The following is a 26,418-nucleotide window of genomic DNA, read 5'->3' as shown; positions in this document are numbered from 1 at the left end:
TAACCAGGCTGGGCAAAATCACTCAAATAAAGTGTAGAAAACAAAATGAAACGGAACAAAACGAAAGACTGGAAACATTTCAGACAACAAATCTTCAATGCCTGAAACAAGTTAACAAACCTGTTAAGGAATAAAAAACCAAACCAACCCCACAACCCAAGAGAAACATATGAAACTAATTTCTCAGCAAAAGATCCCAGAAGATCATGTTTTCACAGTGGTTTCCAAGTCAAAAACAAGATTTACTGTCATTGCTCCTACAGAAGTTTTCACTGAGAAGTGGTAACCTATTCCAGAGACAAAATGTTCAAAACTAGTCAACACTTTCAAAGGGAAATAAAGTTGCTTTTTTTTCCTCAGAAGTCCTGCTGGTTGCCAGTGTTGACACAAAAATCACTCTTGACTGGGCTCCTGAATGCTCAGCAAGCTCAGCAGGGTGGTGTAGTTGTTTTGTTTATTTATAAGCGTGGCAAGTTTCCTACTGTAGCTGCTACCACATTTAAATGATCTTGGCAAGAGCAAAGCATACAGGATACGTTCTGAAGAAGGACCATGTGATTGCCTGGCAGGCAGTTTCCTCTTTTTTTTTCAAGACCAAAACACATCTTTTCAGCCTCTGCTAAGTGTTACTATTTCTGAGGACATCTGAAGCAGGTAAAATGGTAGGAGTGCTAGAAGGGAGACAAACAAGTAGTCCAGAAAAAAGCCTCACACTGACCTTGAGGCAGAATATTGAGGGCTCTCCAGGCAGGTTTTTCTTTCCTCAGTACAACCACTTATGGCAAATAAATAAATTACTTAGAATTTCTGCAAGGTATTTTAAAAGTCTTACTATTTTAGCACCCCAGAAAGCCAAAGAGGAAGTCTTTTTAGAGTTAAGGAGCATTTTCCTAGATCCAAAGTAAGTCGACAAGCAGAACACTGGCATCTAAATTTATCTGAATTGACCTCTGGAGGAAGAAGGAATGTCTTTCAAGCCAAGCATATATAAATGAAACACCTAGTTATGCAAGGAGCCAGAAAAAAAACAGATCCAAGTTACCTGGAAAGTTTACAGCATTCAAAGTCCTTCTTCCTAAGAGAGTCTGTAAGGCTGGGAGTGACAAATGGTCCTAGGAAGCACAGTGGTGCTGAAGCACCAGGTAATGGATCTTCCAATGAACACTTATAAGAAGTCTTCATCTCAGGTTTTAATGATTTCTTTGGCATTTCCTCTGTTTTCTAGGCAAAAAGTCAAGGGGATTTGTATGGGATTGCATGTTGCTATGAAGTTACAAAGGTTTCAGCCTCTGTCTTACTGCAAGCATTTGGAGTTGTTTTTCCCCCTTCCCTATTTCACTCTTCTTCACACTACTCAGCGCCTCAAAAGAGCAAAGCATAGTTGTAATCAACTGATGTCCACTAGCAAATTCAGCAGGTTAAATGCACAGTGCTTCTGTGTAGGCCAAACATCTCACACTCCTGTTCAGCTCTTCCCTCTCCACTCTGCTGTCTCATTTCCTGACACAGAGGAAAGTGTAAGTTCTTCAGTGCTTGGGGAACGTTTGTCCCCGAATTGTGTTATTTGAGCTGATGGAGGAAGCGAACCCTGCTGTGTTGAATCTTCTCTAACTGTGCCCTTCTGGCCAGTGCTTCTCATCTGCACAAGTAGAGGTTAACTTGAGTGCCTGCAATGAGGTGGTCTCTGTGGCAGACTCATCCTGGCAACTTGTAGCTTTAAAACCTGAAGTCCACAGTTTTTATATCACCCAGCATCACTCAGCAGCTCATGCTGACCATGAGTTAGCTATTTCATATGATTATGATGGGAAACTACAGTTAGAAAGTAATGAATATGTTGATTTCAAAGTCCATTGAAACAGTGTAGTGTGAATTCATGGTATTCCTTGATCGCTGCATTGATCACTTATGATTTTGGGATGAAATTAACTAGTGAAATTGCTTTAAAAACCTCAACACACAAATGTCAGACATAGACCCACTTCAAAATAATGTGATTTTTAAGTTTGCTGTACACATCTTACCCAAAGGACAGTTCTGAAATCATGCTTCACCCCCCCAGATTGGGAGCTAAACTACAAAGCCAGTGTAAGCCAGCTAGTTTCTAGTGTCTACATGCAATAAGAAAGAGCAATCAGAATGTGCATTTTGGGATCCTGTTGGCTACAAACCACTTCAAAAACTGATCCTCAAATGAAATGCTATCTAGGAACCAATTCAACTGCTGTTGAAATTCAGCCACTACTGTAACAAAGGACGACAATTGCTTACAGGACCTTAATGCAAAATGATGTTAAACACAGCCAGAAGTACAGCACCAAATGCAACCAGATGAAAATTGTAAATTTTCACAGTGTTAGAACTTGCTCTCAAAGTTATCTAGACTGCTAAGTATTTTGTCTGCTCTGTGATATTTTTAAGGTGTTGAGGAACAATTAAAACCAAGCCAAAATAAAGTTCTTCTGTTAACATGCCCTAGCTGTTAGAAATACAATTTATTTTCCCCTGCCAGAGTTTTGGGAAGTCTCAAGGTGATATAATTTTGGAGACAAAAAGCAAAAGCCATGAAGAAAGCCAAACTTCTCCATTCCTGCTTTATTTCACTTTGTAAAACCTCTCAGCTAAAACTGTTCCCATGCTGTGAAAAATCATGCACCATTCACAGCTGCTCAGTAAGCAAACCTGTTTTATGTACTTGTGAATTAATACAATCAGTAATTATTACATTGAAATTAGAAAAAGATACAGGTGTTTGATAATGGTTTGTAAATGGCCTCTATGCTATTGAGTGATCTACAATTTACAGTCCCAACAGGCACTGAAATGGAGGATAATCCTGGGGTCATCTGTGTACTGTTACTAGTAAATTGTACCAAAAGTTCATTTGTTTGCAACGGCTATTTTTACGACCATTTGTTTTTTTCATTTGTTTATCTTCAGCCTCATTAAAAATTAGCATATTTAGCAGCTAAAATGGAATTAAGGTTGGTCAGTTGTATTCCTGACTTCAACAACTATCCAGAATCTGAACCTGACATTGCCCAGACTCAATGATATGGTATCACAGCCAGACAGAGAGATGTGCATCACTAAAAACCAGCCTTTCTCTGTGGAGCCACCTTTTTGCTGCACTCACAAGCAATTTGTGATGGAATAACCAGAAGCCAGATCCTGATTTCAATTACAGTGGCCTAATTTACCTGTCATCAAAGCAGTGACTTTAGGTTTACCTCACTGTAATGGAGAGCAGAGTCTTGACTAAATATTCCATATATGCACACATAAAATTGTAATACGACTAGTAAGCGAGAACAAGACTAACATCTTAATGTGCTTATTTCCACTTGTAGCTTTCATGGTAAATTTATTGCAATGATAAGCGTTTTTTTCTCGTGCACTCCTTTATTTTCACCTTTGTTCTTCAGGAGGGTTTATTGATTTCTCTCCTCTTCAAATGCTGTATGATCTGGCAAGTCAACGGGGAACCATTTCACTGGTGAGGAGTGGATCAGGATACAACCCTGAACAGCAGAACTAAAGAAATGCCATTTTTGGATGAGCCTGTTGCTTCACCAGCAATGCTTGTGTATGTAAAGAATCCCAAAGCCCCTTTGTGGCGTGATGTCAAAGGCAGTTGGTGTGAAGAAGTGCCTACCTGAAGACGGCGAGGCTGAGAGACCAGAGCACTAGCGGTTTCCTCAGTTCAAATTTTGCTCGTTTGTTCATTAGGTGCCGACCACCAAATATAAAGGCAGCATACAGAGCTGAAAACAGGAATGATTTCTTCCTGCAAAACAAAACCAAAAAACACCTGTCAAGTGTTGAATTAGTATTAGGTACACAGCAGAATCACGTATGGACATCACCGCTAAGGGCTTGTGTATCTCCTCAAAAGAAAACTCTTTTGAAGACGTTCCTGTATCCCAGCTGAGTTTATAATTTCTGTATGAATCTACATGCCTACACATAGAGTTAGGGCCAGGTGCAGGCAAAACTGACCCTGGGGAAGTTCTGAAAAAGAAAATCCAAATTTGGCTTCCATTTTTCCCCAGTTTCTAAAGACTGAACTTCTGTGAGGAATAGAACAGATATTGCAGAGCCCAGACACCTTTTCTGCAAGTCCAGCATGGCTGGTACTCGAACCACCTGATCCATTTTGTGCCTCATTTATCTTTTTCATATAAATTCTTGTTTCCTGCAGGATCCTTGCTACCTGGCAATTTAGTTACACATTGTTCCCTCCAAGAAGACACTTAAAGATCATGAGCACTGCAACACAACATGATGAGCCTCACGAAAAGCAGAGAAACAACAAGGAGAGGTCAATAGCTCCATAAAGCAGCAGTGACCATGCTGGGTAGCACTGCCCTGCGGAAAAAAGTCCTGTCTGTGAGTGATGGTTCAGGAAATCCAGTGAACTTGCTGAAAGGTCAGGCAGGGTTTTGTTAAATAACTCCAATGATACTATTCAAATTGCAAGTTTTATTTTTAAAACTGCCTGATAGTAGCCCAGCTCAGCAATAATCACCAAACATTTGAACTCTGCTGCTATAAGTTATTGTAAATCAACCAGTAGAGGTCAAAAATAGATTCGGCCTGGGATTCCTTCCCACATAGCACAGTATTACACTGACTAAGACTTAATTTATGTACAGGATTAATGGTAGCCTAACTGGATGGGCATCTATTCAAGCACAGAATTTTCTCCACAAAATCTATAATTACATTCACAAATATCAATGGACTATGATTTTGCACCAGGAGGTTCTGGTTCTTTCTGGACCCCAAAAAGAAAATGACAAACACTCTCAAGAAAGGTAACTACTTCATTAACATCCCAGAAAAGGCATCAGCAAGGTACAAGACCTTTTGTTCCTTCTGATGCTGGAACCCCAAGATAGAGGAGTAGCAGACAGACCTGTGATCAGGTCATGGCATGCTGCCCATGCTTCCTGTTAGTGGCGAGGCTCACCCACATTGTGGTCTTGAGAGTTTTTATAGGATTTTCAACTGGAAGTTTCAATGAAAGTGTGTTGCTTCACCTCAAGACAAAGACAAGTACATGCTGTGGTGTCACTACTGGTACCAAGTAGGTGCCACCTCCAGGCTCTTCCATTATGATTAGCCAGCTGAGGGTACCCCACAGCCAGAAATACATACAGCACAACACAGTCCTGAAGGCTCAGCAATACATGCAGCACAGTGTGGCACAGCACAGCGTGTGCCTGCACCTGCTCAAGGGAACTGGTACATGGAACACAAGACCCTCGATGGACATGGGTCTTCCTGCCAGGTTCAGAAAAACACATCTCTTTGGAAATACAAAGAAAGCACATGAGCCTTCACTCAAGAGAAATGAATTTTATATAAGTTTGAAAGCTAAGTAAAAACTAAGTCCAAGGAGATGGAGGCATACCAGTATAGATTCAGCAGCATGCCATTTTCTGCCCAGTTAGAAACTCCTCAGTTTCCGCTGATGTGTTTATAGCTCTGTGTTGCAAGACAAAGGTAACTGCATGAAAATCCACCCAGTCCTCTGCACTTAGAAGGGAGGACCTGGTGCCTGTGGCTTCCTGGGTGAGCTTTAGCATTCATGCTGGCAAAACCCCCAGAAAGACCAGGACAACCACAGGTCCAGCAACCTCTCACCTTGCACATTGAGAGAGTAATTGCTATGGTAATGGTTATTACAACCGGATTCTGAAAACCACAAAGCCCTTATTTATCGCATAATACAGAAAAAAACCCATTCATTTTCACTTCTCTGGGATTGGATTTCATAGTCAGGGAAGGGGCAGAATCACCACATTTGATCGTATGATTGCAGTTTAGCTTGTCTGGACATCAGCAAATATTTGTTAACTAGTCTGGGTAATGACGAACCACCTCAAACCTGCTGGCATCAAACCGCCTAACTGTTTAGATAATATTTATGGGTTACAAGATAGAAGCAGGCAGTCAGTGTGAGGATGGACTGCGTTCTCAGCTCCTTCCCTCTGCAATTTTATCAGCAGCAGTGTGCAGAGCAGCCCATTGTCAACCTGGGCATGGGCGAGGGAAGGCAAAGGGAGTCAGATGGGCTGTACCCGCAGTCTGCAGTCCTGTCCTGGCTGCCCCTGGGCATCAGGAGAGATGTCTGCTCTGCATGCTTCTGCCCCTTAAATCCCCCAAAAGGCTGGGCTTACAGTCAGTGCAGACAGACAGCAATGCACATGACAAGGTATGGAGATATGCACACACACGTACAGCCACCTGAGCCAGGTCACAAGCGGGGGCTCCACAGGAGGGACCCCGCAGCCCCACACCATGAGGGAGGTGTAAACCCCCCACCTCACAATACTGCAGTGGGAGTCCCTCATGCCAGAGGCATGATTCATGCATGGAGCTCCAAAGCAACCAAGAGCAGTGAAGGATGCCAGCTTGAGTAGTGCAGGATGACATCCCTGTTAGTGCAGGATGACATCTCGAGTAGAGCAGGGGAAAAGACTGCAATACAGTGTTGCCATGCAACTGCCAACAGGGAACAGGCTACACAGGCTGGCATGAGAGGGCATCAGGCTTCAAGAGGAGTAGCTAGAGATAACTTTGCAGGAAGGTAGGCAAGAAGCAATTCATTTCTGGATCATATACAGCCAAGACTTCAAAGTAATGGTTTGATTTCAGTTCTAGTTCAAGAAAAAAAAGACCAGTTTGATTGTTAGTAGCTCCGGTCTGTGTTCTGTTTGACTTCCTTCTTCCTTATCAGTCAGATAATCTATATATTTACAGTAAGTAACATTTCATTTTGCTTCTTATTACTGAAACTATTTTTTGTGAGTTCAGTTTGTTGAGGTCAATAGTTACATTACACTAATTTGAACAAATGAATTTTAGATCACTTTTAACAGTTTTGTAATGAGTTCAGCATTATTTACAATGATGGTAAATTGTATTCCCCCAGTATACAGCTTTGTATCAGCAGTGGCAGAGGAGAACATTTGACTGCATGCATGATCTGAACCACTGAGAGCAGCTGCAGAGAAAGCAGTTTCAGACAAGGAGGGACACAGTAGTATTATCTCCATCACTCTGTTTTGACACCTGTTGATAACTTTTGCTAACTTTTTGCATTCAAAGGACTTTGAATTTTCCCCTCTTTGCAGCATAAAAATGGTTGAAAGAACTGGGCAGGCCAGATAATAGACTTAGAAAGGGGTTGCAAAGGTATGTACTCTCAAGATATCTGATTAACTGCATTAGACTGGTATTAACCAGTTTCCTACCAGAGTTTTTATGATTGATTTTCCCAAAGGTTCATGACTATACTCTGGTTCTTGGGCTGATGACACAAAGCAATGGTGATCTGGCAGCACTGAATTATATCTGATAAGATTTTAGCCAAAGGAGAGTAATGTCAAACAAACATTTTGAAAGACAGATGTTTGGAGTTGTTCTCGAGCACTGTAAATTTTCACTTCTATTATTTGAAGAGAAACTAAACAGAGCAGAACAATGACAAAAAAATTAACCTTGAGACTAAAAGAATAAAATCCCCCAAAGTAATTCAGTAGCAGACTCGCATCCAGTAACTTCAATGTTAGCACATTCATATGTTTGTCTTCAATTCTGTTCTGTAGGGTAACACAGTAGACATAAAGACAGGGCTGCCAAATCCTCCACATTTTTCTGGCATTTCTGCTTCTCACAGTTGTCTCCCACCTTCCTACATTTTCAGACTTCAGGGACTAAGTACTATCTCTACTGAATACAACTCTGTGTTTCCCTGATGAAAGTTGCCAGCTCTTTCCCCCTTTAGAGGTTTCTGGAGAACTTATAAAAGGCTCTACTTGGGCTATGGGTTACTACTAGAAAGGAAGGCAAGAGTCTGGGCCTACAGGCTGAAGATAAGAGACAGATCTTCCAGATCAGTAGCACAAAGGTGGCTATATCATGAGGCAAAGGGACAGGCAGAAGCAGTTGACATGATGGGAGAAAGAAGAGGAAGGACAAGTGGCAAGCATGGCAGCAAATGAGGGCAGATGGCAGCCATGACATAGATGTGAAGCTAGGAGAGCATGGAAAGGAAGGAGGCTTGAAGTCCTTTCTCTCCTGAAGCCCCTGGAAGGATGCTTCCTGCGTCCATGGGCACACCTATGGCAGAGGAATCGAGACAGGAAAGAAGAAAAAGAAAAGAAGTATAACTGAGAAGAAGAAGGCAGAAACTGGGGCTGATAAAGTAAGACAGAGGAAACACAACCCACCAGGAACAAAGCTTCTCCTCATTTCCAGACAGGGAGTTCCACTCAGGAAAGCCCAGTCAGGCACAAAGGAGTGACATGGACAGGTCAGCCACCCAAGCCTCAGGCAGGAAAACACAACACTGGTAATAGTCCAAAGAGGAAAACAAATAGCTCAGGAGTAAGAAATCCTGACTGCCCCAGCAGTACGTTATTTATAAAATACTGAAAATACAAAAATTACTACAGAATCCTAAAATAAGAGGCCTGAGGGTGAGCCTCGTGCAGCAGTGTGACACATCCCCATGCCTCTGATGCAAAGTGAAATAGCCCTGAATATTGCAGTGCTGCTGAAGGAGGTGGTTTCAGCCCAGATGCACTGTTGCCATTTTCCCCATGAAAATCGCAGACTGAGTCATTATTGTAGAGTTCTCTGATGCTAATGAGTAAATTGAAACAGACATATGTATATGTTATAAAATTGACTACTTCCATAGGTTTTTCCTTAATAGTTAAGGAAAAAATCCCTGTAGAAGTGCTCAAAGGATAACCTTATCACAGATCTTTTAACTATCTTCTCTCACGTAATACAGGATTATCTGTGTCAGAGATAATCTACATTTAGTAGAGGAGTAGTCAAATGAAGCAGTATTAGCCCCCTATTTTTACATTTTATAGGATTTTTTAAACTTTTTTTTTAAATCAAGAATGCACATGCAAAGCTCATTTTTTAAATTCACTACAACTTCTCCATATGCTGTAAAGGGAGAACAACAGGTAAAAAAAAATCCTCTGCAATTGCCAGAGCAGAGTGCTTCTGGCAAGTAATTGCACAATTTCAGGTTCCTGATGTTCTTTTGGTCTTCTCCGTCACCATTTTATTGATGTAAAAAAATAGGTTTACTGAAAAAAAAGAAGAAAAAGGAATGTTTGGTTGTATGAAATATAAGGGAATTTTCCTACCAGTTTCTCCCAGCTTTCAAGAGAAAACAAGAACAATCACTTGTGTTTATAATTGAAACTGCTAACTTGAGAGCCTATAACTAAAGCGCTTTAACCTGAACCCATGTGAATCACACAGCATATCCATGTCCGAAGATCACAGGCACGGCTGGTAGCCTTGCAAAGTTACTTTCTCTCTGGTGCTTATTTAAAAATAACACATTCTGTATAAAAAAAAGGGTGTGAAAATGCTTCTCAGTCTCTCGGTGTTTCTACCTCAGAAATGCTGTCAAAACAAACCTTTCTCTCTCTCTACACTACATAATTTTGACAGAACCAGCAAAAAGAGATCCAATGTGTGGATATGTCAGATCTGCATATGACAATATAATCTGTACTCCTGATTTTGATTTGAGTTTCTGCAGCTGTTTCCCATTGACCATACCAGCCTTAATAATGGAGAGACAAGGACACACAGAAGAGGATATACACATGCCTACTGATTTATTCCTACAGCCCAATATCCTTTGACATTTATATTTAGCACAGCAATGATGACAGTCACACACACGTGTAGGTGACTCACTGATGATGGTCTCTGACGTAACAAGCCATCAGAGAGTAAACAGGGATGTATCTCATACCGATCATCTGATCCCTTGATTTCTAAAGACTGCCTCTCAAAAGACCATTTCAGCCTCCTCATGGCAGGTACTGTTGGATGCGCAGGTCTGTGCTTCCCCCAGTGCCAGAGCAGCTCTCCAGACACCTCTCTCCCTGCTGGGAGCAAGGGAAGAGGAGTCAGGCCCTCGGAAGACATACCTGCCAGGGACTGTTATTCTCCCACATCTGCCTTCTCTCTAAAATCCTGTTCCTCTCACCCAAGTCATGTCATAACTGACAGACAGTACTTGTGTCATTGCCCCAACTCCTTAACCCACAGAAAAGAAAGCAACACGGTGCTGTTAGGCTGCAAGAACGACTGCTGTGGGAACTGTCCCAAGCTCGACTTGGCTGAAAAGGATTGAGGATGAGCAAGACTTGTGTGTGCACTCCTTGCTCCATAAGGGCTAACAGCTGAGCTGAGGCACAGCCTAAATTCCAGGTCCCTCATTGCCCAGGTTTGAGAGGGAAGGATGAGAGCTGCAGGGACAACGACCTCTGAAGAGCAGAGTAACTATTTTTTGTGGTATATCACCAGATCATAGCCTGCTCTGGTCCAGTGGAGGTAGCATCAGTTCCCCACCAGTCATCTTGCTGCCCTCCCAGGGAAACAAGCAGCTGTGCCCACCTGAACCTCTGCCCACATTGCACTGAATCACACCCAGGAGCAGAGAGGCAGTCTTGCGTTGGCAGGGCAGGAAACAACCCTAAAATTACAGAGGAGAAACAAGGGCACGGCAGAGTGGAGGCACGGGAGAAGGTGGCTCATGTCCTGCACCTCCCTGATGGTTGACTTTGTTTTGTTGAAATATGTTTGCTGGTAGTTTGTAACACTCATTGTTCATAGAATATACCTGTTACAGAGTACTAGCCATATACTTAAAATGCTTGCAGCTAGGGACAAAAACAGCAGCAAATTTTTCTTGCTTTTTCTATGAGTGGGAAAATGTAAGAGAAGCATAAGGGTGAGAAAAGAAAGTTAGAATTCAGGAACTTTTTTTTTCAGAGGCAAACTCAGCTCTGAAGCACATGAAGTCCCTTGTTCTTTACAAGCCTTATATAGGCTTGATGGAACAAACCATAAACCCATAAAAACCTCATAAGCTACAATCCCAAATGTAAAAAACGTCACAAGAGAAAAGAATCTCTTAAATAGAAAGCACTTCAGAAAAAAAACAAAACAAAACAAGCTCCAGAACTTTGGGTTTTGAAACCAAGTTGCCAAAATTTTGTTATCACTAGAAGGCAAATCAGCTTCATCTCTAGCTCTGCCCCACATTTCCTCCACTTTTAAATTATGCTTTAAATGGGGATACACCCAGTGGAGATAGCAGATGATAATGTGCTTGCAGTGACAACAGCCACCCCTGAGTTTTCACCTTGCACAGACAGCAGTGGGTTGGATTGCTGGGATGAGCCCTACCATACCCTCCTACCCAGTTGGCATCCCAAATGACACAGTTCAGCCTGAGTCAAAGCCTACGTCACCCTACCTTCAATGCCCCCACACATCCCCAGGGATGGGCCAGCATCTGACCTCACTACTCCTGACACTGATCATATGTAACAAGCACTTCTGCACAACCCTCCCAAGATTTATATTGCCAGAGTTGAATCTAGCCCAAGAAGAGCCATAGGAGCCTACTGGGAAAATTACGACCATTCCTGTCCCTGTTAATAGCCTTTACAGCAGGTCAGTGTAGTCTGAGAAACTCTTAAAATTCTTAAAAAACTCTTAAAAAAACTCTTCTAAATCCATTCATATCTCTCTGACAACAGATCTACTTCTTAAGACAAAGGCTTGGGATTATAACAGTGACAAAGTAGGATGTCCCAATGTCCCCTTGGACTCACCATGGGTTTTTTCAGGCTTTGCTGAGGCTTTCAGGCAGTCAGTGGAGAGATGGCAGAAAGCAGAGAAGCTAATGTAGGTCATGGGCACTGGAGGTCTGATGAAAAGCTACAGTACTTTCACTTCTAATTTCATCAGTGTAAATGTAAACCTCTGGCCTCCACAGTAAAAACTAGTAAACACAACTGCAAGTGAACTTAGGGACTACTAACCTATATCTCTCCAAGTTGAAGTCATTCTGTTTGCTCCTACATCTCATTTGAAAGCAGTTAATGAAGATGCTAGTGTAAGTATGTCATATAGGCATAGCATGAAAATAACTCATCTCCAACCGTCTTAGTCTTTTGATCTGCTTTATCTGATCAAATCAATCAATGATTGCAACATTTAATAATGTTACACTTAAGGGAGTACATCAACATAAGTCCTTCAGCTCCAGGAAGCTCCCTGAAGAAACTCATAAGTGTTATTTATATAGACAAGTGCTGCTCTTTTAAACTGCTTAGCAGTACGTATTTGTTTTTTTAACAGGACACAACACAACAAAAGAAACAGATCAATAAGAATACTTTACTGAAGTTACCTTTGCACTTACAGAAATCCTATCCATCACAGTGGCATGCTCAGGTCTCTCTACTATTGCAAATGCAACTTGTAAACAGCCTTGGAAATAATGTCTGTCGGATCTCAAAAAACATTTAAGTAAAAAAAAAAAAGTAGACATTCAAAATGAAACATGGAAAATGCAGGGATTGCAACCAATGTGTTATTCTTCCACCTGTCTGCCCTAAAAGGCATTCCAGCAGACAATGCTTCTTTCCAGCCTTCTGCAATACAACCTCAGAAAATGATGTTGCTACAACTGTCAGTGGCTTGCAAAACACAAGCAAATAAAAACTGTTCGGATTTTCCTGGGAGCGTTCACAGCTAAAACAGACATGCATGATTTTCCTGTGGAGCAGAGCACAATTTTAGAAACAGGGCATCAAAAAGTAACGTATAAATAAGCCCTTACAGCTAGGGCTTGGTGACCACCTGGAAAACATCACTCCATAACACTTTCAGTGCTGGAAAACAATTAAATTATCCTGGAGGAAAACAAACTGAGGGAGTGCCTGAAAAGCATAATAATTTACAATATATACCTACCACCCTTCTCTTACCCATCTAAAGACCTAAAACCATTTAGACAGATCAGAGCAAGCCAGGAATACAATTGGTGGCCTATTTGATTAAAAGGGGATGCTGGTACTAGTGACATTGCAGTAATGGATCTGTGGAATCAAATGTCTTGCTTTCAAACCCTGTGAATGCTCAGGTGCCCTGTGGAAGAGAAGGGAGCAAATTGACTTATAGAAAAGGACATTTTGGTAGAGAAGCAAATGAAAGAATATCTTCCAGCATCCCTTACTGAGGAAAAATCAGGTCATCTGGAGAACAACTGCTCTGATTGGTCCTACAGTACGTTTTGATGCATGATGTCAAGCACTGCTTGATGTATCCAATAAAATCTTCAAGGACATCTGACCTTTGTCTATTGCTGAGAGAGCAAGTGACAAAGGATGCTAATGGAAATGCTGTAGTGAACCTGGACCTAACTCTTGACTGATAGGAAACCAGAAAAAAATAGGGCAATCTTGTCACAATCTTTTCAACTACCTCTCTAAAACAAAGAACTCTACCCAACAGCCATTTTCCTTCTTAATCAACTGGGAATCAGGTAAGAACACATACAAAAGTGTTTCAGTGGAGCTCTAAACTTGCAACAGGAAGCAGTTCAGAGTAGCTAGGAGGCAGGTTTATGTGCTGCTACCTCCTTTCAAGATGATGCTTTGCCACTTGTCCAACAAGTCCACTAGAGGAGAAGGTAGCATATGCTGACTAAGTTATCATTAACAAATGGCAATTTCATGAACTAAACCTTACCACTGCTTATGTAAGAATTTTTTGCTTTTCATTCCCAGGAGGCTTCAGTCCCCAGAATAATCTACTAATAAATTTTTAAGCACTTTCAACCTGTCACAATTCCCATGTCATTGATCATAATCTATAGCTTCTCCATTAAATCCAGAATTGTCTCACTTGAAATCAGTCACGGCAATACCTTTAAAGCAGACCCTTTCAAAGGTGAAGGAAGAGGCAAACTGGCCTGAATCTGACTAAAATTCTTTGAGGAGTACATTAAACACAATGAGAAATTCTGCAAGCAATAAACTAGTATGAGTAATTTTCTAATTACTGTCAGAATTTTCAGGATCTGACATAGACAAAATGTAAGAGGCAGGATGACATTCCTAAACCTGTAGTGGAAAAAATGAGGGCAAGGAACATAGCAAAAACTATACAATCACCAACACCCATTCCTCAGCTAAATATCACAGTCTGGCTGTTTCCTGCAGACATCCCACTTGCAGTCCTGAACCAGCCTGAAACAATCAGAATAAACCATCAGGAGTGGCACAAAGCAGTACAAAGTACATGGCATTAAAGTAGCTTATCTCTATCCTGTCAGCAATATGTTTGTGACAGCTTGTCCTGGCTTTCCACATCTGCCTACAGCTTCATGCTTGGCATAGGCCCCTTTGTCTCTCTCTCGTGGTGGCAGGACCTGCCAGCTCTCCAAACTAAAGAGTTTTGGTCCTTTTGCTTCCAACTCTGAAGGTTTGGCTGACTGCATTCTACCCTCAGGCACCCCCTCACCTAATCAGATGGGATCCTAAACTGCTTAGCAGTATTTCACTTTCCATCGCAGTATAAGAAGACCAGGTTACTAAAGGATTAGCAAGTATAACATTAAAGTGTTATATATACAAGAGAGTTGCCTGTCCTAGTCTCTGCTAAATCTTGGTCACAGGGGACCTGTTAAAAGATAAGAAATGCCAAAAGGAAAGAAATCACAGACAAACAAGGTGATGAATCTTGACTATGGTGGAAGTGTCTGCACACACAACCTCATGAGAAGGAAAAGGAGCATTACCAGGAACGCATTTTTAAAAAATTCACATATATCAACAGTCAGAACTTAATAGCTATGATCATTAAGGGGCAAAAAAGAGAAAAATATTATCTCAAATGAATAAGAAAGCCTGTTAGCATGTCAATGATACTGCTTCAGATTCTTTTCAAACAGGATGCAGCTTTTCATGAAGGCAGAGAAATCAAGTAAGTTACCTGACCTTTGTTTGTTCCCAAAGGTCACACAACCAAAATCTGTTTTACATCTCCAAACATATTCCATTTGCTATTCTTTTTCTTAATTGGATTGTCCGCCACTGATTACCTCTGTAACTTGTGGATTTTGCTCAAATTTCTCTCCATGGCAGATTTACTAACTTATGGTTGGCCTATAAAGAGGTAAAAAAAAAATAAATCTGTTCTAGCACAAAGCCAGGCTACTCCTAAATTAATTTCTGTATCACATAGTTAATATAGTAGAATACCCTCTATCCTCATGACCTATGCTCACCAGCTTTTTTTTCCTGTGGCTGTTGTAAGATCAGCAGTAAATCTGCCTCTTGTATCTGCCCACCGTTTCTGCCGTGTTATGATCAGATGACACACGAACCTGTTTACATCAGTATCTGGTTCAAGGATGCTCTATTCCCTTTGCAAAGGGAATACAAGAGTCCTTTGGCCCGTGTGCAGGATCTGGTAGGCAAGAGAGGGGGGAAGACAGTGATCTTCCCAAAGATACTGTTTTCTCAGAGAATGCGCTGAGGTGCTGCAGTGCTTTGCAACTCTCCCACCAAAGCCCCTGCCAGCAGCTAAACCAAAAGAATGCCGAGACACTGGGCACTCTCACTGCACCTGGTGGCTCCATCACACAACTCACGCACACCAAGACTGGGCATCTTTGATGCTTTCTTGCTAAGCTCACATGATCCAAGCGCCTACCACTGTCTGCACAGGCGGGGCACTCCAGTTCTGGGCATTAAGTACATACTAACAATAGCTTGCTTTTACAAGCCTCTCTCCTGGGGGAAGGTAAATGCTGTCTCTTTGAGGTTGGTAATGATAAACGCAATGGCATATTTGCCACCCAGTTAACCTAAGTGCCCAGGGAAAAGTTGTAATGCTGTGTATTCAACAAGTTCTTCCACTTCCACGATACTCTAGAGCATATGGCAGTTTACTAATGTTTACTGTTTTTAGTTTTGTTTCTTCTTTAGCTGTAGCCTGCTTTGAGATTAATGAGTGTAAGCACACTATAAATGCGTATCAGAGACTTCAAGAATTACTCTGCATCTGGACCAACATTTCACTCCAGCATGTTTTCCAAATGGCAAACAGTCTTGGAATTGAAAACATCAAGGGACAAGAGTTTACTTATGTTTTAGGGATCTATGCCAGTGATTCCCCTCCTGTCCCACTGCAAAGGATTTTGTACTTTATTTGATTTCCCCAGCTCACTGGGAGTCCTGCCCACTGAAAACAAAAATATTTAGAGACCTTGACCTGCACCAACAACTGACAAACACAGCCAACTGACAAACACAGCCAACTGACAAACACAGCCCCTGTGTTTGCCTGCATCCTGGCTGCAGTATTGCTGCGTTGAGGTCAATTTGTCCCTGTACTGAGAGCCAGGGCAATGGTCTTCGGCATGACCTCTACTTTGCTTCTTTGGGTCTCCAAGCTTCTATCTCCACATGGTCAGCACAATGCAAGGGTGCACCGGCTCACGTGGATATCCAGTGCAGCACTTCATTTTGGTCCTTCCCACTAGCCTGAATCACAAAGGTGACTGCAAGTGCAGAGAGATGAGTGGTAGAGAGAAATCTCTGAAGAAAAATAGTCCAGTCCTCTGTCTTTTGCCAAGAAGGCACAACGTCCATGTTCAAAATACATTTCAGTTCAGAAGTTTCAGTCCCATTGATACAACAGCCTTGGCTAAACAAAAACACATTCAGTTTATGATTCATTGCAAATTATTCAATTCAGCCTACAGTTTATGTTTTTGTTCCTCTACCCATCTACTCTACCAGCCAAAAGAATCAGCATTTCCCCACCTGAGATGTTTAGCAATCTCACAGGACACTGGTGACTTGTTCAAAGATTTATCAAACCTGCAGTTGCAGAAGTTTGTTCTTTTAGGGTACTGAATTCTTATAAATACAGCTTTGCACTTCTCATCTACACTTCTGAAAAATGCTGGTTCTGTGTTACAGCTGCCACTCCACCCATCCTGCCCCACCCCTGGCAGCTTTTACCCTGAATAAAACAAGGATATTAACATGGCTACAAATCAGACCATGGACCTAACTAGACTTTAGTCACAACAGTACCAGTCACTATTACTTAAATTGGCTTGTGCTTCTTTCTTCTTCTATTTAAACATTGTGCTGATATACACCAAACTTCCTATAGCACTGTAACACACTTTATTCATGTCTCAGATGTGCTCGTTTGCTTAGATGGCAGAAGAATAAATCCCACTTCTACTCCCCATTCACTCCTGTTAAATAATACCAGCACTACAGATAACAACCAAATACTACTGATAATACTACTACTGGTAACATGCAAATGATCCTCTTAAATAATAATTAAAGAAAACAGGTGATAATGTGGCACCATGTAATTTAAATTTAAGCCAACCACAGTGCTGCATTTGCATTTACAGAAATACCATAAATGTTGAGTAAAACTACATTCAAATTATTTGGCAAAATTTGTTGCTCACAGACTTTCTGAGAAAGCTCATGAATTGGTTCTATTAGACCTCCTAAAACCTACTAATGACAGTATATATCAATAAGCAAGAGTTTGGGAGCTCCTTGAGACCAAGAAAAAGCTGCTAATGATGGGCCTATGTGAATTTAGCAGCTGCAGTTATCCGAAAGAGCAATGCAAAAATGTTCTCAAGCAGCTCTTTCTCTTCCTCACCATGGTATTCTGAAGCATTTTAAACCATGCAGTCGTTTAAACTATAGGGGTGGCACACTGAAAAGCCGCCTGGCATATATCCTGCAGCCAAAATGAAAATGTGAAATTTCTGGTACTAAACTTAATCATCCTGCAGCCAATATAACTGAAAAGTGACAGAATACTGTCTTCATGTCCTGGCACGGCTTATTCTTGTATACTAATCCATTTTGGACAGCATGAGCAGCCCTGGAAAACTCTTGACATCCGAGGTTCCATGAACCCACCAGGACTAGGGCTCCTTCACACAAGGAAGGCTCCTTCACACAAGGAAGGCTCCTTCACTGTTTAGTTGGTTTCCCAGAAAACCTTGTGAACTTTCTAAATTGTTGTTTCTATGGTGTGCCTGGGGGCAAAATAAAAGGCTCTGCGTCCTTTCTGAAGTCGTCAATACTGGACCAAAAAAAAATGGAGGAAAAACGTAGCAACAAAAAACTGAAGTAAACTAAATTCAGATATAAATACAGAAAGAAGGTAGGTCCTTTTCTTTCTTTCTCTCCTCAATGCCAGACTTGCTTAACAAGACTCCCTTTAGTGAATTTTCCGTTATAATTAACAAATTAAAAAAAACCAAAACAACAAAAACCCCAAACCAAAACGCAGCTGCCTTTTGCAATTCATTTTCATTTTTAATACTGGGAAAAGGCTTTGCCTTCTCTGCTTAAGTAGTCTTACTTTTCAGCCATCTTTAATTTGGGAGGGAGAAGGCGAACAAGCAAGTGTCTTAAATGATTCAGGATTTCTGCATTTATATTAAATGATAAACATTAACAAAATAACAGTGAGAAACAGTCTCTTAGCATGCAGGCTGGGGCAAATTTATCAAAACAAACACAGTGGGTGGCTGATCTCACAAGGTCGGAAAGACTATCTTGATCCTCAGCCTGTGCTAACCACACATGCATTAATTTTTTTTTTTTTTAAAGATCTTTTGATGCCTTACATAGGCTCACACAACTCTGCCCTGCTACATGCGTATTAGAAGAACCTGGCAGGTTGAGTTTGCTCTCATGTAAGGGGGAAGGTGAGGAAGGTATAAAATTGCTCCACTTTTCTTGGCACCAGAACAAACCCGCAGACGCCAGCCCTAAGTGTAGGCAGGAAGATGATTCCCACTCATTAGGACATCCAAGCTCTGTGAGACTCTGCTTTCCGAGTGCAAAAACATTTGCCTGCTTCAAAGATGGGGCTTGGCAAGTTTTGGGAAAAAAATAATTAAAGACTAGGTGAGGGGTTGCATGACCCTTCAGGTCCCTTACAAAATAAAACTGGGCTTAGGCACCCCTGCCTGCAGCCTATCACTATCTGGAAGACTGTACTGAAAGTGATCCCTGAAAACACAGACCCAGAAGAGGAAAAGCTCAGTGGTGCTTGGTACAGGAGGGTGTGACATGTGAAGGTGGCAGACAAGTTTCACCTCTACCCTACAACAGATGAGATGCAAACAGAAGCACACAAACCTGGCACCTTTAATTTGCAAAAGCTTCTCCCTTGCCTTTCCAGTAAATATGTCACTTATAATAAGAGCACATTGCAGTGCCAATGCAAACCCCCCCAGGCTGCAAGGCTGGGAGGTGTTGAGCAAGATGTACACAGTGAAACTCTGACTGAGCCTCCTGCTCAGCACCACAGCAACAAAACAACAATATACAGCCATCCTCTGAACAGGCAACTTTCTACAAACCACCTCCTGAGGAGAGCTGCAGAGTTATCAGCAAGGAAGGGAAATTCAGAGAAGGAATGAAGGAAAAGTAAGTTTGCAAGCATTAAGAGCCAGAGAGATTTGCTCTTGCACAGCCATATAGTGAGAGTCAACCCAGCCCAGCTGCTATATCCTCTTTTGCATCACTTCTGCATCCTTGCAGCCCAGTGGCAAAGGATGGTCTCTGTCCCCAGGGCCCCTGAAGACCAGGCCTGTCTAAACCCCTCCGACTCAGTGGCCAGGAGCTGTGAGGTGGCTTGGGAAATGTCTCATTATTCTGGACCCTGAGATGGGCTGGAGTGGCTGTATCTGCTCTGGCAGTGGGATCAGCAGGGATCCCAAAGTGGTCCCTGTCAAGGTATCCAGCCTTCCTCCAGCACAGCGCTCTGTAGACCCAGGGGTTTTGGCTTCACCGATAAAAGCTGGTAGCAAAACCCAAACCAAATAAATTAAAATTAAGATTCCTTTGGGGCTGACTCATAGCAGACGTGTAGTCTTTTACTGGCCTATGCTTCCCTTCCCCCATGTGCTTGCCTCCCTTGCAGCAGAACGATGAAGAACTGCAGTTTACCAGGCTCCCACACCTCCCCAAGCCAAGCCCAGCTTTACTCAGTGCTCCACATCCCTGTAGCTACACAGTTTAAAGGGCTCCAGTTCAGAAGGCAACTCAGAGCCAAATGTTTAAACACCTCACTCAAAAAAGCTCACCAAACAGCACCCATGTACAGATTCCTCTTCCTTCTTTTCATTTGTTTTGCTGAAATGCTTTGCTGCATCAGTGTGTTGATTTGGCTGACAATAGTGTGTTCCTGGGAACTAAAAAGTAAACTATTTGCTAGCCCATTTCCAGTAAATATGTCACTTATAATAAGAGCACGTTTTTTCCTGGCTTGGTTTGGATCAGTGGCATTATTCTGTAATGGTATCACTACAGAATAAGACAAGGATAAAGATTTCAGGATTTGGCCCTACACTGTGTGTGCAGAAAGGAGAGAGAAAGGGAGTCTGGCTCTTAGAGATAACAATATTTATCTGAGCTTAAGTCTTGGTAACGAGAAGTTTTTACCAGCTGATGCTGACAAGTCTTTTGTAGTTTCAATCCCCTTTCCAAGAGACCTCCTGAAGGACAGCCTGCACTGCACTGATGGCACTTGGCAGCTCAGCTATTGTTGCAGCAGACGCCAAAAGGGCTGAAGGGGAATTAACTGAGTCACTCTCCCACTCCAAGTCAAGTCAGCCCAGGTCACAGCTGAGGTGACGTGGAGAGACCTGCACTAATCAACCTTTAAGGGTGGACAAAGGGCTGCCACGCTGGTGTTTGCTCCCAGTTGTAAATGTGCAAGGGCTGCCAAGCTGGTCTTTGCTCCCAATTGTAAATATGCTTTTCCACATAATTGTCTAGCTGTGGCCATGCATGCATCAAGAAAAAACAGAATCATAGAACCTTTTAGGTCAGAAAAGACCTTTAAGACCATCAAGTTGACCCAGCACTGCCAAGTTCACCACTAAACTGTATCTTAAAGTGCCACTCTGCACATCTTTTAAATGCCACTAAGGACAGTGACTCGACCACTCCCCTGGGCAGCCTGCTCCAGTGCCTGACAACCCTTCCTGTGAAGAAATTTTTCCTAATATCCCATCTAAATCTCCCCTGGCACAACTTCAGGCCATTTTGTCTTGTCCTATCAATTGTTACTTGGAAAAGATATCAAGTGGATGGAGCCAGACTCCTCTTGGTGGTGTCAAGCAATAGGATGAGAGACAGTGGGCAGAAACTGGAACACATGTTCCATCTGAATATGAGAATCATAGAATCATAGAATCATAGAATAGATTGAGTTGGAAAAGACCTCCAAGATCATCAAGTCCAACCCCTGATCCAACTCCAATTACTATACCATGGCACTAAGGGCCACATCCAATCTCTTTTTAAAAACCTCCAGGGATGGTGAATCTACCACCTCTCTGGGTAGGCCGTTCCAAACGAACTTCTTTAGAGGGTGACTGAACACTGGAACAGGTTGGCCAGAGATGTTGTGGAATCTCCTCTGGAGATACTCAAAAGCCATCTGGATACAGCTCTCAGTAATGTGTGCCAGGGGACCCTGCTTGAGTACGGAGGTCGGACTAGATGATTTCCCAGGGTCCCTTCCAATGCAACGCATTCTGTGATTCTGTGAAAAAAGACCACCCCACACTTCACTACAACCTTCTTTCACGTAGTTGTAGAGAGTGAGAAGATCCACTCCTGAGCCTCTTTTTCTCTAGGCTAAACAGCCTCATCTCCCTCAACCTTCCTCACAGGACTTGTGCTCTAGACCCATCACCAGCTTCACTACCCTTCTTTGGACACACTCTTAAGTTAGTGCAACTTACTGGGCAGAGAGGGCAGGGAACAACCCTTGCTTAGGGCATAAGCTGGCAGAAAGCATCTATTTGTACAGCTAAGAAATACAGTTCAGCAACTCCAAGTCAGACATAAATTCTGCAGGCAAAGCTGCTCTTCTGTCTGTAAAATAACAAACATAGTTGTATCCTGTCCTCTTTATCTGCACAGTCCCAGTGGGAAATAACAGAGTGAGGAGGCCAAACACTGCCAAAATATGTGGTGAAGCTGCATAGAAGCAAGGAGAGACTGCACTTCTCTCTTACTGCCAGAGAAACACTTAGGTCTCAGCCAGAGCTCAAAGGCATTAATGGAAAATTCCCTAAATTTCAGGGCACTTTGGAGAGGTTGCATATTAATTGGTGGACTCTTGGTTTTGTCATTTTCCACCCCTAAGTCAAACAGCAAAATTCAACAGCTTTAATAATGTTACTTTATTTCTTGCTCCCCTAAGGCTCTCATCCAATATTTTTTCTTGATTAAGCAACCTTTCTTAAGGGACAGATCAGCTTTCACTGATGTCTCCTTCTCTGCGACCTCTTCACAGGCACAGGTGCACTGAATGTCTGCTCTCCTTCCCTGGGGTTTCCTGCAGTGCCTCCAAGGTGTTCAACTCTGCCTTTTTCTGACTCGGTTGGCAAGAGTACCACTCCCTATATGGATGTGTTGACTATTTCACTATCGCTTACTAAGTGAAAAAGAAACACTTGAAAAAGCTATTCCTCATCTAAAAAATTCACGTGGCCCAGCTTCCAAGAGTGAGTTAAACAAAGGCATCTCAAGAGCGGAACTACACGTCTGACTGTGTTCCTGCTGTGGCCAACCGCAGGAGTCAATTCAAGACATTTACAACCCCTGCATCCTCACAACAGACATTAGCTGGGAGTCAGAGGGGGATAGATGTCACTGCAGCCTTGCCTTCCTGCTTCCTGGGGATTATGCTTTTATGACTCCCACTCACTGAACACAGGTGGTGACATTCCTGGTCCCTCTGCAGCTTCACTTCTTCTCAAGATGAACTGAGAAGTCCGCAAGCTGCTGAGGAACATTCCATATAAAGTAAGAGCAAGTTGCACTCTACTAAATAAAAAATGCAAGTTGTCTCCTTCTATTAATTTTTGGCCTGTCCAACCCATCTGAGCCCATTACAGGTCATTTCATTGGCATTTGTGGTAATACTACATGATGGTATTTGCACTGGTGCCAGGTTGTCTGCATTGTGAATCTGCATTGTACAACCCCGTTACACTTACTCTAGTGCAGGTTTCTCTAGAGTATGTCTGAAGAACAGAAGTAAAACCAGAACTTACTGGAGCAAAGGTAACTGAGCTTCATCTTTGGTTTATAATAGTTCATTGGATACAGCATGTATGTGACATGTGAAAGTACCACCTCGTGAACTTCATGTTAGGTAATTTGAAGTATCTCAGTTTAGTTGTTCAGATATAAAATAAATATATAATTATAAATAAAATAAATATATATTTTTTATGCCTGCATCGTTGTCTTAAACTTTGGAGACTCCCACCTCCTGCAATGCATCTATAACACAACTTTTTTTGCTAGAGCCTAGAACAACACAAAGATCATAGATAATAAAGCCAAGAGGGAAAACTATCCTTTTTCCCTAACTTCTTATACCGGTGAAAAATACCACAGCATTATGAGTCACACAAAGACATGTTAATATGCATAGATTCACAGTAATAACTACCCATATACAGTATATTTCCTAACAGTGGACTGTTGGTAAATGCAGCTGACTTCAGGTCATAAATTACTATATAAAGTGGATCATCTACATTAAATGCCTGTGTAACCTTGTTAGTGCTCACACTCTTCTCACACTCTTTTACTTCACTCCAGAACAGGCCAGGGCCATTTTACAGACAGAAGACCATGCTTCAAAAATAGACTTGGAATCCTTTCTTTTGAGTCACTTCTGTGAGGGAATGCTGTCCAATGGCAAGAATTAGCAGAAACAGATTTAAGGCTTCTTCCCTTTTCTCTCCCCTCCTCAACTTGTTCACTCTAGGAAAGAGAAAAACATATCTTGGACTTCTCATAGGGTCTAGGATCATAAATACAGTGCTCTTGGATGATCCTTAGCAAAGAACTCTCTCTTTGGGGTAAAACCAGCCAGTTCCCATTCTGTGACTGTAGGGGAACCATAAATGACCACATGATAAGGACAACTTTGTTTTTCATTCTTGAAGGCAGCAGATACCTCCAAGTGTGTGCTTGGACCTTCACACCTCCATGATGTCTGTGGAGCGCATTCAGGTTCAGGTAGACATGGGAAAGGACCTGACCTGACATGCTATACTGGGTAGGGGAATTATGCAATAGACAAATTCACATACTCTGAGCAAACTAGAGTCATTGCAGTGTTGGGCTGCTAGGTTAGAACTCGGGAAACTAGAGCTGCTCAGTCACAAACTTTCCTGTGATCCTGAGCAAAGAAAAACTGACCACGTCCTTAGTCACAATCAGATGCCAAATTCCTACTGAAATCACTTGAACCTTGTGGGCTCTGGTCAGAATTCCTTGGTATGCTCAGGTCTCATCTCTACATAACCAAGCTAGTCTTGATACTGGATTGTGTTTGATTTTATCCAAGTCAATGACAACCCTCCTTTCCTACAACCTTTCTTATCTTGCAGAGTTTTTGGTGCCTGAGGGAAGAAAAAAGGCACAAAATATCACCCAAGACCCTTTCTCTACTCAAACACACTTTTGATTATTCATTTCATTAACTGATTGTATTAGGGAACTGCAGCATCAAGCACATCACATTTAGGACACATTTGCATTCTCCTTTTTAATACCTCTTCATGATTTGCAATGTATTTCTCTCATTTAGAAGCAGAATAACATTTCCTAACACAGACTGAATTTATTCAGAAGCACAGAAGTCAGTTGCCTTTACCACTGACAGATACACTTCAGTGTAATTAGTTTCATGACTATTAATGAAATAACTCATTTGAACTTTTGCCACTAAAATGTTAATGAGTAAGACCAGATAGTGGTTCTGTAATGGGATATAGATCCTTTTACAGTTTGTTAGTTCAGATCTGGCCCATGTCCACCATGACCAAAGGTCATTACTACCTGAAGACTATTTGATAATCTGCGTGAGACGAGCTGGTAGCATTAAGCCCACGCTTAGCAAGAAACAGCCTTATAATTTGATCTCAGCAGAAAAGCAAAGCAGAGAAAGGTCACTGCAGTGTGCTACTTTTACACAGCTGCGGTCAAAAAATTCTAGTTGTTAGAACTGTTCACCCATCATCTTTTGCCAGTAATGAATTCAATGAAGGTAGATGAGAAATAATTCAAGTTGAAAAAGCTTGGGGATTTTCTGTGCAAGATACAATTAGCCTCTCTGACTCACTGTCGTAGATTGTTTGCTTTTAGCACACTCTAAAGAGAACAGGAAAAACAAATAAATACTAAACCCATAGAAGATCATACTTGGTCTTTCTAGGTTTTAGCCAGTCATTCATTAGGTTCAGAAAAGCATTTCAAAGGTGAACCATGTTATTCCTGGTATATTGTTCCCTCTTACCAGTCCAGCAAACCAAAAGGTTAAACATGACCTTCAGTAGTGGCCAACACATTGCATCCACTCTTTTAAAAAATTATGCACTGATATAATTGGGCACTGATATAATTCAGCCCATACATAAGCACATCCAAAATTAATAAATTCATCCTGACAGCACACCAGTGCAAGCCTTAAAAAATATTGCTACCCCTTCACAGATAGTAAATAATGTGACATGTACATGCAATAAAATTATTTACTGAAGGACTTAAAAGAACTAGGACTTATTAAGTTTTCACAGGGAACTTTAGGAAGGGTAGGCACAACATAATTACTCAAACAGAAATTCAATCACTGCACTCAAGCTGGCAACCCTTCTCTTATGACTGCACGTGGGCTCGACTGAGGTTATGTGTCTCACTAACAGGATGATACCCTCAGCACCACATTCCCTCGCATTGCCATCTAACTCATGCCTTTACGTTGAGTCACAGCACAGATCCATAATGAATCCTGAAAAAGCACCCTCCTAAAGTACTGATTTTGAAAAAAATAGGCAATGTATGCAATAAAAGCAATTCCCTAGCTTACCTTAGCTTTCTCCTTTTTTAGTGTCCTAAAAATATAGTTTTATTTGGAGTAGATTATCTTCTGCAAGAGATTACTGGTGGGAGATCTCACAAACCCTCACCATTTTTTGGCCATGGAAAATGAAATTAAAACTGCTCTGTGGCACCCAGGTCTCTATGGACTTGACACTATGATGGGTGCACTCTTTCAGTTGTAGTTATGGGCTTCAAATGTCCATATGTGCAGATGTAGGATAAATGAAATGCTTGCAGGGGCCTGTTATTCCTTTAATTTTTAAAAATAATGATCAAGACTTAGCTTTCAGTCATATCATATAAGATAGTAATTCTAGCTTACGCTTTTTTTAAAGGATTGCAGCTTGGGTAAAAATCAGTCACTCATCTAACTGGGCAGTTGTCACACATTTACATTTACATATATATATGACTGGGCATCAGCAATTGACAATACATGAAACAGCCAAGAACAACTTATTGAGTAGTGTTGTCTTAGATGTCACAGGGGACAGTGACTATAGCTGCCTGCAGCTTTCAGATGCCAAGATCTTGGCAGTCAGACTGGCTTTTAGAGTGGAGCTGCTCAGTACCTTTT

The 26,418-nt window shown here is 41.8% G+C and overlaps 1 protein-coding gene across 2 annotated transcripts in view; it reads right to left on the bottom strand.

The window, feature by feature from the left end:
* Positions 1-26,418, bottom strand: part of ELOVL6 (ELOVL fatty acid elongase 6) — a 78,383-nt gene that overhangs the window by 22,967 nt on the left and 28,998 nt on the right. The window contains exons 1-2 of one of the 2 annotated variants that reach the window (XM_027635720.1): positions 9,803-9,879; positions 3,656-3,787 (exon numbers count right to left, since the gene is read on the bottom strand). In XM_027635720.1, coding sequence (XP_027491521.1) covers positions 3,656-3,787; positions 9,803-9,864 — 194 coding nt within the window. In that variant the 5' untranslated portion in view covers positions 9,865-9,879. Of the gene's footprint in view, positions 1-3,655; positions 3,788-9,802; positions 9,880-26,418 lie in introns of those variants that run through there. The other variant, XM_027635718.1, reaches the window with a different exon arrangement.

This window comes from Corapipo altera, unplaced genomic scaffold (assembly GCF_003945725.1).
Source record: "Corapipo altera isolate COAL_440 unplaced genomic scaffold, ASM394572v1 22b, whole genome shotgun sequence".
Classification (NCBI taxonomy): domain Eukaryota; kingdom Metazoa; phylum Chordata; class Aves; order Passeriformes; family Pipridae; genus Corapipo; species Corapipo altera.
The sequence above is the reverse complement of the archived record's forward strand: the minus strand, read 5'-3'. Positions and strand labels throughout refer to the sequence as shown.